Source organism: Phycodurus eques, chromosome 11, assembly GCF_024500275.1.
Source record: "Phycodurus eques isolate BA_2022a chromosome 11, UOR_Pequ_1.1, whole genome shotgun sequence".
Lineage (NCBI taxonomy): Eukaryota > Metazoa > Chordata > Actinopteri > Syngnathiformes > Syngnathidae > Phycodurus > Phycodurus eques.
In genome coordinates, this window is record NC_084535.1 from 25,623,165 (window position 1) to 25,636,263 (window position 13,099).

A 13,099-nucleotide genomic window follows, 5' to 3' on the forward strand; every position below is an offset into this window, starting at 1 on the left:
CACTAGCAGGGGCAAGGCACTGACAACTTTATTTTTACAGTGCATTTAATACACAAGGTAACTCCATGTGCTGTACATGATTGGAAGTGAAACACTTAGAGCTCTCAACGCCATGAGGCACATTAGTCCGTAATTGCCGTTTCTGTAACCTGTAGTTTTTTTAAGGAAGCAGGTGATTGGCCTACTGACCAAACCCAGCACCTGGTATTCCTAGGCGGTTTCCCATCCAAGTACTAACCAGGTACGACCCTGCTTAGCTTCCGAGATCGGACGAGATCTGGCAGCATGTGGGGATTGGGCCGGCCAAGGGAAACGCATACTGTAAGAAAATTCACGCGATTAAAACTTAACAGACACATCTGCTGGGAATGCGGGTGAGGAGAGCTGTTGTGCGTGTTTGTATATAACATTAATGAGCTCATAGTAATGTTACAAGTAGTTCTGCATTGTAGAGGATTTATTACAATTTATGTAGAGTTTGCTGCCTTAACTTACCTTTGAAAAATATTTGCTCCCTGGATCGTCTCCATTTGGTAAAACTTTCTCTTCTCTGTCCGGTGTGTGTGAGACTGAGAGCATTGTGCATGTATTGCATGGCTTTTACTGCATGCTGATTGGCTGTTAATGTGCAGTGGCGATGCCCGAGTACCCAATCAGGTGATGCTGTGTGCGGGACAATGCTAGAGAGAGAAGTCACAGACAGATGATAGGTTTGCCGTGGCTGCAAGATAACCCAGTATTAAATTAAACCCATCGGATTAAAAAAAGTCCAATCCTGATATGTGCCAAAACGCCAAATATTGGCCCCGATAATCAGCCGAAAAAATTAAGGGGCTGCCAATAACGGTGAGCAGGACTGTACATTAGGTCCATGTCTGTGCATTTATGATCTTAGAACAGCTGACAAGGAATAAAACACACACAAAATAAAATAACAACATAAAATACAAATATTCTTTGTACTACTCCAAGTTTTAGAAGTGTTCAATTTGTTCAAACCAAAAGAAGAAACCTCGAGAGAAAACAAATATTTCCTTCATCTGACTGCACCAAAACCCTCCTCTGTTTGGGTACATGACCCATTTTATTTTTATTCCTCTCTGGACACATTTGCCACATTTTTCAACTACTTGACTCAGAGCTTTGCCACTTACAGATGATTGACCATATGTCAGAGTGACTACACTGAGCAAAAAACACCCCGTATGTACATTATGGTTGCGTTATACTGTACTTGTCACTGTAATAAACAAGCCACACATTCAACGGTACTCATAATTAACAGTGACACTCCGCACCCCACAGTGCTAATGTTTGTGCTAGTAAGGTAGACTAACGTTAATCTTACTGATTTGTAGGGGTACTCTGACCAGTGTTTTATGCTGCCGATTCTGATACCATTCAGTGATGATGACTGCCAAGATCGTTGATATGGATTAGCTGTAAATTTTAAAATTTATTTATGGTGAGTGGTATTGGCTATATGATCTATGATGTTTGGGCTTGCGTTGCAGGTGCTGCACACCTGCACAGTGTGATGGGGGACACTACACAAGGGCTGGGTGATTATGGGAAAAAATACTTACGATTATCATGAGTGATACCGAAATCACGATTAATAAATCGATTATTAATTTATTTTAAAACGTTATAGTAAAATTAACTACCCAAACTTATTTTCCTTCCGGGTTGTCCCGTCAGGGGTCACCACAGCGTGTCATCCTTTTCTATGTATATATTTCTGTATAGATCTTTTTCACCTCTTGGTCACTTCCTACCTGTGGGGCATAGCCACTAATCACATTATACATAACACCCTCAATTTAAATTTTCAGCCTCATCACTCAATCTGATAACTCTTTTCATTCTTAGCTAGCACTTCCTTTAAAATCACCCCTACTCCATTTCTCTTCCCATCTACACCATGGTAAAATAATTTGAACCCTCCCCCTAAACTTCTAGCCTGACTACCTTTCCACCTGCTCACCTGGACGCACAATATATCAACCTTTATCCTAATCATCATGTCAACCAACTCCCAAGCTTTTCCTGTCATAGTGCCAACATGCAAAGTCCTCACAATCAGTTCTAGGCTCTGTGCTTTCCTCTTCTCTTTCTGCCCAAGAACCCACTTTCCACCTCTCCTTCGTCTTCGACCCACAGTGGCTAAATGTCCACCGGCCCCCTGTAGGCTAATGGCGCTGGTGGGGGATAGGGTTAACCCGGGGAACGACCGAATTGGAATTCTAGAATTCTTTGGATGAATGCTCATATTTGCTTGGCAAGGTTTTAATCCGGATCCCCTTCTTGACACAACCTTCTGGATTTATCCGGGCTTGGATTTATCCGGCCTACAGTTTGCACTGGCTTGTGCCCCCCATTGGGCTGCATTAAAATTAACTACCAAAACTAAACTTTAAATTTAACTTAAATGAACAACCAGAAAATAAATTAGTAACAAGTAAAATAATAATATAGTAAAATAATAGAAATTTAAAAAACAAAGAAAAATAGTCATGGCTAAAAACGTACCAATGTTTTTCACCATGACTGTATTGTCTATTATATTTGTCCAAAAAAAAAAAAAAAAACTATGTGGAGTTTGCATGTTCTCCCCGTGCCTGCCTGGGTTTTCTCCGGGCCATTCGGTTTCCTCCCACATCCCAAAAACATGCATGGTAGGTTAATTGACAACTCTAAATTGCCCGTAGGTGTGAATGTGAGCGTGAATGGTTGTTTGTTTGTATGTGAATGGTGGATCTGTATGCCTTTGTGCTGGAACAGTTTTGCTGTGCAACAGGGGCGTGTGAAAATACTGCTTCGCTTATTTTGGAATGTATTTTATTATTCTGATGTTTATTGAAAATGCAGCTGGACAGAAAAGGGTTTTAGGGGACTGACAGAGCGATAGCGTGGACAAGGGGACTAGGGGTAAGAACCACAGCAGAATAATAGTGAGACAGTCTAGATATTTGAACACAAGTAACATTACAACAGTCATTTGTAGATTTGGGGGGGAGGGGGGACACCTGGTGAGTACATGCAATAACTAACCAAGAGAACAAAATAAGAGAGGACAGAAAAGGGCAGGACAGGATGTGGGAAAATGAGCAAGGCATTGCTATTGACGAGTAATGCTGTGGGATTCTTTTTGTCTAAACACCTCTAAGAATCTGTGAGTTGATATGTTAGTATAGCCTGTGTTGTTGTTAGTGATCCCAGCACAAGTAATTAAAGCCTATAGTGTGTCTATCAAACTTATTAGTGAATGAACACCATATCACATGCATGTTAGTCAACTTGTGTACGGAGTTGCTGAGCCGGTACATCGAGGAAGGGTGTCCTCCCCAGCCACGTGTATGATGAAAAAAAGTGTCTTTTCGTACAGTCAATGAGTGTATCTGCTGTTCCTATTGTGCGCGCCCTGGCCTCTTAGGGGCAGTGTGGTGAGGTGCATGCATTGAGCTTTTTTCTGTAAGCTAAAAAAAATGGAGAAGAATAAAGTCACATTATAACTTAAACTCACACATTAGGAAGAGTGTATGCCTGTGACTATTGTTATATTAACTGTCTGTATGTTACTATAGCATTTGTGTGTGAATATTCAATATTTGAAGGTAAATCCCTCCCATGATCAAATGCTAATATTAGCGAGCCCCTCAATAGAGTTTTCCAATGTCTGTTAGCATGAGCTGCCGATTTCTTAAACAATGTATGTATTGTATTTTAATATTAAATGAGGGTAATTATTTTTGTTGTGCTTTTAGTTTTACAGTAAACTCCAACCGGTGTGTCAATAAACAGCTTAAACTTGCACGCTCAAATTTTGATTAATTCCCCAGCCGTGCTACACTGCACACATTCTCTGCAGGCTGCCAAATACGAGTCACGGGTGATTGTTTTTTTGTTATCGCAACGAAAGGCATTAATAGACGAGCGCCGATCACGTTTTCCACGGAAATCGGCCAATCATGATCGGTGGCCGATGGATCGGAGCACCACTACATTTGGGCTGTAAATTACACCTTCGTCTCTCGGGTCCGTCACTGATGGTGTAGTGGTACATTCGCCTGATTTATGTGCAGGCAGCGTGGATTCAGTTCCCACTCAGTGAAGATGTGAATGTATGAGTGGATGTCCGTGTCTATACAGTCCCCTACAAAGGTGTCGGAACGGCAAGATCAATTCCTTTATTTTTGTTGTATACTTACTTACTGCAACTAAGGGTTAAGCCGCCAAATATAAAATGTTATTCACTTTAAGTTAATTTAACACATCTAGATGTAAATACCATGGTGGATAAAAGCTGGAATTCTAAACTTTTGTCTCATTCACCTTTTGATCTGAAACCCCAATGTCTTCAGTATACAACAAAAACAAAAGGAACTGACCTTGCCATTCCAATACTTTTGGAATACGGCCCGATGGGGGGCACAAGCCAGTGCAAACTGTAGGCCGGTCCCAAGCCCAGATAAATGCAAAGGGTTGGATGAAGAAGGCATCCGGCTGAAAACTTTGCCAAACAAATATGAGCGTTCATCCAAAGAATTCCATACCAGATCGGGTTAACAACGTTCGCCACCGGCACAGTCAACCTGCAGGGCATCGGTGGAGATTCCGCTAATGTGGGTCGAAGATGAAGAAGAGGTGGAAAGCAGGTCCTATGGCAGAAAGAGAAGAGAAAAGCACAGAGCCTAGAACTGAATGTGGGGACTTTGAATGTTGGGACTGTGACAGGAAAAGCTCGGGAGTTGGTTGACAAGATGATGAGGAGAAAGGTTGATATATTGTGTGTCCAGGAGACCAGGTGGAAAAGCAATAAGGCAAGAAGTTTAGGGGCAGGGTTCAAATAATTTTACTATGGTGTTGATGGGAACAGAAATATAGTAGGGGTGATTTTAAAGGAAGAGTTCGCAAAGAATGTCTTGGAAGTGAAAAGAGTATCAGATTGTGTGATGAGGCTGAAACTTGAAATTGAGGGTGTTTTGTATAATGTAATTAGTGGCTATGTCCCACAGGTAGGATGTGACGTAGAGGTGAAAGATAAATTCTGGAAGGAGCTCGACGAAGTAGTTCTGAGCATCCCACACAGAGGGAGAGTCATGATTGGTGCCGATTGTAATGGACATGTTGTTGAAGGAAACCGGTGTGATGAAGAAGTGATGGGTAACTTCGGCATCCAGGTAAGGAACCTCGAGGGACAGATGGTGGTAGACTTCGCAAAAAGGATGGAAATGGCTGTAGTGAAAACTTTCTTCCAGAAGAGGCAGGAACATAAGGTGACCTACAAGAGCGGCAGTAGAAGCACGCAGGTGGATTACATCTTGTGCAGACGATGTAATCTGAAGGAGGTTACGGACTGTAAGGTAGTGACAGGGGAGAGTGTGGCTACACAGCATAGGATGGTGGTGTGAAAAATGACTCTGGTGGTGGAGGGAGATTAAGAAGACAAAACCAGAGCAGCGAACCATGTGGTGGAAGCTGAGAAAGGAAGAGTGTGGTGCGGCTTTTCGGGAAGAGGGGAGACGGGCTCTTGGTGGACAAGAGGAGCTTCCAGAAGACAGGAACACTACAGCCAAAACCGGCAGGAGAGTGCTTGGTTTATCTTCTGGTAGGAAAATGGAGAAGGAGACTTGGTGGTGGAACCTCGAAATAATACAAGAAAGGAGGTTAGCTCAGAAGAAGTGGGACACTGAGAGGACTGGGGAGAGGCGAAAGGAATACATGGAGATGTGACGTACGGCGAAGGTAGAGGTAGCAAAGGCCAAACAAGAGGCATATGATCACATGTATGCCAGGTTGGACACTAAAGAAGGAGAAAAAGATCTATACCGGTTAGCCAGACAGAGGGATAGAGATAAGAACGATGTGAGGCAGGTTCGGGTGATTTAGGATAGTGATGGAAATGTGTTGACTGGTGCCAGCAGTGAAAGGATACTTTGAGGAGTTGATGAATGAGGAAAATCAGAGAGAAAGAGTAGAAGAGGCAAGTGTGGTGGATCAGGAAGTAGCAATGATTAGTAAGGGCGAAGTTAGAAAGGCACTAAAGAGGATGAAAAATTGAAAGTCAGTTAGTCCTGATGACATACCTGTGGAGGTATGGAACCATCTAGGAGAGGTGGCTGTGTTTTTTTTTACCAGCTTGTTCAACAGAATTCTAGCGGGTGAGAAGATGCCTGAGGAATGGAGGAAAAGTGTGCTGGTGCCCATTTTTAAGAACAAGGGTTATGTGCAGAGCTGTGGGAACTATAGAGGAATAAAGTTGATGGTCCACATAATGAAGTTATGGGAAAGAGTAGTGGAGGCTAGACTCAGGACAGAAGTGAGTATTTGCGAGCAACAGTACAGTACGGTTTCATGCCTAGAAAGAGTACCACAGATGCATTATTTGCCTTGTGGGTATTGATGGAGACATACAGCGGTCATAAGGAGCTACATTGTGTCTTTGTAGAGCGATAGAAAGCCTATGACAGAGTACACAGAGCGGAACTGTGGTACTGCATGCGGATGTCTGGAGTGGCAGAGAAGTACATATGTTACAAGAGTACAGGACATGTATGAGGGCAGCAGGACAGTGGTGAGGTGTGCAGCAGGTGTCACAGAGGAGTTTAAGGTGGAGGTGGGACTGCATCAGGGATCAACCCTCAGCCCATTCCTGTTTGCAGTGGTGATGGATAGGCTAACAAATTAGGTTAGACTGGAGTCCCCATGGACGATGATGTTTGCAGATGACATTGTGATCTGCAGTGAAAGCAGGGAGCATGTGCAGGAACCGTTAGAAAGGTGGAGGCATGCACTGGAAAGGAGAGGAATGAAGATCAGCCGAAGTAAGACAGAATATATGTGCATATATGAGAGGGGTGGAGGGGAAAGAGTGAGGTGACAAGGAGAAGAGATAGCGAGGGTGGAGGACTTTAAATACTTGGGGTCAACAGTCCACACCAATGGTGAGTGTGGTCAGGAAGTGAAGAAATGAGTCCAAGCAGGTTGGAACGGGTGGCGGAAGGTGTCAGGTGTGTTATGTAACAGAAGAGTCTCTGCTGGGATGAAGGGCAAAGTTTATAAAACAGTGGTGAGGTCAGCCATGATGTACAGATTAGAGACAGTGGCATTGAAGAGACAACAGAAAGCAGAGCTGGAGGTGGCGGAAATGAAGATGTTGAGGTTCTCTTTAGGAGTGACCAGGTTGGCTAAAATAGAAATGAGCTCATCAGAGGGACAGCCAAGGCTAGATGTTTTGGAGACAAAGTTGGAGAGAGCAGACTTCGATGGTTTGGACATGTCCAGAGGTCAGAGAGTGAATATATTGGTAGAAGGGTGGATGAGAATGGAGATGCCAAGCATGAGAGCTCAAGGGAGACCAAAGAGAAGGTTGATAGATGTAGTGAGGAAATACATGAGAGTAGTTGGTGTTAGAGAGGAAGATGCAGGAGATAGGCTTACATGGAAAAGGATGACACGCTGTGGCGACCCCTTACGGGAAAGCTGAAAGGAAAAGAAGAAGTAGTTCCAATACTTTTGGAGGGGACTGTATGTGCCCTGCGACTGACTCGCCATCAGTTCAGAGTGTAGTCCGGTGGGATAGGCTCCAGCACCCCGCAACCCTGAACAGGATTAAACGGTATTGGGAATGGATGGGCGGCACGGTGGCCAACTGGTTAGAGCGTCAGCCTCACATTTCTGAGGACCCGGGTTCAATCCCCGGCCCCGCCTGTGTGGAGTTTGCATGTTCTCCCCGTGCCTGCGTGGGTTTTCTCCGGGCACTCCGGTTTCCTCCCACATCCCAAAAACATGCATTAATTGGAGACTCTAAATTGCCCGTAGGTGTGAATGTGAGTGCGGACGGTTGTTTGTTTGTATGTGCCCTGCGATTGGCTGGCAACCAGTTCAGGGTGTACCCCGCCTCCTGCCCGATGACAGCTGGGATAGGCTCCAGCACGCCCGCGACCCTAGTGAGGAGAAGCGGCTCAGAAAATGGATGGATGGATGGATGCTTGCCTTGCCTTTGTTGCTGTAAAAGTAGATTTTTCCAGTTACAGAAGAATTCAGGATGTAAACTGTTCTAATGAATCATAATGCATCGAAATTAATAATTTTTTTTGCTGTCGTGTTTTGCAGTGATTTGTCCATTCAGGGATACCGTCGGCTGCTGTAAAGCTGTTGCATTTAGTGTAACCTAGTACGCATACACTTGTGTGTATGGAATAAAGATGACGCTTGCCGAGTGTAACTAAAAACAACCACAATAATAATAATAATCGATTATATCATTACAACATTGATGCAGAATCGTTCATGTCTGCATTGGGATGCATCAGAAAAAAATATTATTTTCAACAGGCCTACAATTGACCCTAAAAGTATGCAGTGGTATAGCCATGAAAAAAAAATCTTGACTTACAGAAGAGGTTTGCTCTCCTCGCCATCATCTTCCTCCACCTCCAGGAGCCAACCATACCCTCGCTGCCTCAGGAAGGCAGTGGCATATGGGTCTTTACCACTGTCACCGCCCAAATTCAGTTTAATATCAGGGGCAGTGATTGTGCCACTGAGCTCTGTAGAGTACATGGTTTTGTTCATTTGTTTGAAAGCTAATACAGTTACGACTGGAAAGAAACAATATGAAGTATTAATAATCAATAAAAAATATTAAAAATTAAATATTAAATCAAGGAATCAGATGCATTCTCATAAAGTATCCTTGAAAGGTTAGGCATTATACTTTGCGTTTTTTAAACTAAATGTCACTCAACAACTGAAGAAACACTTTGGTCAAAGGAGCAAAATACTGTCTTGTAACCGACCAAATCTAATGCCCAAAAATATATATGGGATCGACTGGCCAATTGGATGTTTATGAATATCTAACATTAGTACCGACACTTCGGCAGTGAATTTTAGTGTTTCATATCCAAGTCATTATTACACAGATAACTATGTAATCGTTACACCGAGCGCAACACCTGTTGATATCGAAAAAGACAAACTTTGTGAAAAATACATTAACAACGCAACGATGACTTATTTGGCTTCACATGCTAGTTGTGAAGCTTAACTAGCATTAGCTTACCTTGCGCCTCTGTCGAGGAGACGAATGTAAAGTCTCCGTTGTTTGGAGAAAACTGCATGGTTTCACTTTCAACACGTCAATTTCAGAAAATACCATTCGAATAAGAGAGCTGTCACTTATCTCAGGTAATCGCTGTTACTGATCACAACTCTTTGTGGAGTTGGACTATCGCATCTTGTTTTTGTTCTGCGATGGAAAGCGGAAGTACAGGGGAAGCTGGGAAATGGTACACGTCTCATGATGCATTCAGGTCCCCTGAACTCAGTGAGGAAACACTGAGGAGTACTTTAGGTTATTGGTCAATCGTTTGTCATGATCTGAGCATATAAATAGAATAATTTAAAAAATGGGTTTCGGCATTCATATGATAAGACAATGTCAAACATTCCTACCAGTTTATAGGCTCATATACATATCATTTTTAAAATGATGAATTTTATCCCATATGGAATATTGTTCAGTGGTCTGGGCTGCTGCCTCAAAAAGTGAGCTAGTAAGACAACAAATTGCTCAAAATAGGCCGGCTCTTCCAGAACCAGCATTCATAAAATGCTGTCAACACTATCATGGCCTAATGTCGCCAGTTCGTATCCCCGCCCAAGTGCATGACGTTGTTGTGTCCCTGGGCAAGACACTTAACCCACATTCCCCATGAGTGAATGTGGTTGGATGTGGATGAATATTTAGCGGTGGTCGCAGGTTGTACTGATTTAATAGTTGTATTGTTGATTATATGAAGATTACCAAACTGCTGTGGCACAAGCTAATGGGGATCCTTTAAATGAATAAATAAATAAATGAACAAACAAATATCCATCCATCCATTCATTTTCTGAGGCGCTTCTCCTCACTAGGGTCGTGGGCGTGCTGGCGCCTATCCCAGCTATCATCGGGCAGGAGGCGGGGTACACCCTGAACTGGTTGCCAGCCAATCGCAGGGCACATACAAACAAACAACCATTCACACTCACATTCACACCTACGGGTAATTTAGAGTCTCCAATTCATGCATGTTTTTGGGATGTGGGAGGAAACCGGAGTGCCCGGAGAAAACCCACGCAGGCACGGGCAGAACATGCAAACTCCACACAGGCGGGGCCGGGGATTGAATCCTGGTCCTCAGAACTGTGAGGCAGACGCTCTAACCCGTCGTCCACTGTGCCACAAACAAACAAATAAATAAATAAATACATAAATAGATTTTGTGGATAGATAATACCGTTACTTTGACCGGTAGTCCATTGGTTCTCAACTGTTGTGACCCTGGGACCCGCATTTTCCTATTGTCGCCAAATCACGAGTCACGACCCAGTTTTACAGGCGTTAAGCACAAGTTATAACATTTATTATTTAAAATATTCTTTGAAAATATGTATACAGTACAGTAAACCCCATGTATATTGTGGTTCATGCTTCACGGAACCGCAATATCGCAGATTTGTTTGTGTGTTATAATTTATAGTGTTATTACAGTTTACTGTTTGTGAAATACTTTTGTTATCCATTGCCAATGGCGGGACTGGCCTGAATGGCGCTCTGTGAGACGCTCCCTAGATTGTGCCCCCCTGACCGATGGGGAGGGCTCAATGGGGAGGGCTTGGGTTTGTCGTGCCGCAATGCTTCTAAAGAATGAAAACATTTCAACTGGTGTTTTTATTGGGTAGGGCAGCTTTAATCAACACATCCTCTCTCATCACAATAATTGGACTTTTGATTGGCTGACTCTTGACTCCGATGAGTCCTTTGCAAAGTTATTTGCCTAAGGGTCCACATACTTTTTTCATCCTTCCCTGTGAATGTTTACATGATGTATCCAATAGAATCACAAAAACATAGGTTAAGCAAACTTTTTTTGCCTGATGTTGTGACTTACTTGCAATTAATGCAGAAATCCAGGTAATCCAATGAGTTTATTTTTTTTGCAATTGTACCTTCCTCTTTTGACCATAGTATCAGCGTATCCAACAAATAATACTGTCACTTCATTTCCACTATATGTGTCAATCATCTCGGGAGCAGACATTTTGTCATCACATCAAGAGAACTCAGAAGTACTGTCCCACAACCACCACCTCTCATATAAAATGGTACTTGATGTCTATGTGTTTGCACCAATATAGACATTGGTTGTCGTCGTACACTTTTGGATGTGCATACAGACATTTGCCCATCCAGCCATTGACCCGTCCATTTTTTTAAAAACGGTTTTCCTCATTAGGGTCACGGCTGTGCTGGAGTTGATCCCAGCTGCTTCCAAGCGCGAGGTAGGGTACACCTTGGACAGGATGCCAGCCAATCACTTACTGACATTTGCCCATTATTTCAAAATATTGCTTAAAACACTGCCAAGACAGTCAATTAGGTTTTTTTTGTATTACATTAATTTGAGCCTTTTACAAAATAATTAATTCTACATTATTTCCTGTAGGAAAAATTGTTTTGAAATTAGAACAACCAGCGTCAGGAAATGAATTGTGTTTAACTGTGGTGGAGGTCAGGGCATTTCAGTGGGGCTGGCAGAAAGTGTGAATATGAGAACATTCTCATACCTATTGAGCTAGATACCTTGAAAACTTATAGTTTTGATTAAAAAAAAGTTTGCTTTCCTCTCCAGTTGTCCTCTTTTTCTGCCACCACTTAATGCCGTGTCATACTCCCAAACTGTGACAAGTTTATTTTACTGCCATATTCCTGAACCAAGTCTGCATATGTGCAGGAAAATGGGGCAGTACATTGTATGAAAAGGGAAGGGTGAGCATCGAAATGATCATAATAGATTATACATTTTAATGTGTTTTTAAGCATGTGACTTAAGACCAAAAAAACAATAGTTACTTAAAATGAAAGAAAACTTTATTGATTCATTTTCAGGAGACGTTTCGGGGCCCTCGGAATCTCCGTGCCCCGGGCAACTGTCTGTGTTTGCTTAATGGTAAGTGCGCCCCTATCCTCAAGGTGGGCGCCCTGTCCCCCCGGCGTTCCTCTCGGATGGGTGGGGCCGAGTTTGCCCATTCTTTCTGTGCCTCCACAGCAACTCTGGATACCTGCAATAACTAACGTGCACGTTCGACAGTGTTGATTCACTAGTATACCTCCATAGACACACCCCTATGGGATTTAGTTGCTTGGTTTAGGGCCACTCGCCAATTACAATACACAGCATTTCTGATTATGTTAACTTCTGGGCTTTTGTCTCATTTACCCTCAAATTCTTGACAGTCTTGGTGCTGCTTGGCTTACTACTCCTGTTCTGCCATGTCCCAATTAGTCATATACAACGTCACAGGGTACAGTGCTACCTCGGTTTTGTGTAACATTTGAGGCAGGATTCGGACCCAAAAGCAAACACTGACAACAAAGTAGCAAATAAAACTTTATTAAACAAAGAAAGTATCAAACAAACAAAGGACTGGGCATGCCAGCAGTTGAGCTCTCAACATGTTGCGGCGGGAATGTGATGAGTCGTTCTGGTGGGGGTTGGAAGTCAGACCAGACATTAAATGTTGAAGGTGATGGTCAGCATACCGACCAGGTCTAGCCCTCAAACAAAACAGAGACAGAGGCAACACAGAAAACAGAGCAGCAGCGATTTCAAAACAGAACCAAATATGACTCATGACAGTAACAATAACCCACGCTCTCCTCCCCCACCACCACACTCAAACGGCCACCCCATCGCACCCCCCACCTCACAGGGGCACTACCCTACCAGGCTTACAGGGGAACTCGCGATAGAATTTCCGAAGGAGGCATGAGTCAAGGATGAAGGAACGTGGAACCCAGGAGTGTTCTTCATGACCGTACCCCCCCAATCCACAAGGTACTGGAAGCAACGACCATGGCAGCGGACATCCAAAATCTTCAGAACGATGAAGGCTGGATCATTGTCAAGGAGTAGTGGGGGAAGAGGGGATTCGGCAGGAGGACTGAGTGGACTGGAGGAGATTGGCTCCTGGAGGCAGACATGAAAAGTGGGATGGATGTGGAGGGAGGCTGGGAGCTTGAGGTGGACAGCAGATGGATTTACCA

The 13,099-nt window shown here is 43.4% G+C and overlaps 1 protein-coding gene across 2 annotated transcripts in view; it reads right to left on the bottom strand.

Moving 5' to 3' along the window:
* The window catches only part of yipf4 (Yip1 domain family, member 4), a 31,157-nt gene extending 21,864 nt beyond the window's left edge, over positions 1-9,293 (bottom strand). The window contains exons 1-2 of one of the 2 annotated variants that reach the window (XM_061689823.1): positions 9,071-9,293; positions 8,402-8,606 (exon numbers count right to left, since the gene is read on the bottom strand). In XM_061689823.1, the coding sequence (XP_061545807.1) occupies positions 8,402-8,606; positions 9,071-9,128 (263 nt within the window). In that variant the 5' untranslated portion in view covers positions 9,129-9,293. The remainder of the gene's footprint in view (positions 1-8,401; positions 8,607-9,070) is intronic. The other variant, XM_061689824.1, reaches the window with a different exon arrangement.
* Positions 9,294-13,099: the final 3,806 nt, after the last annotated feature.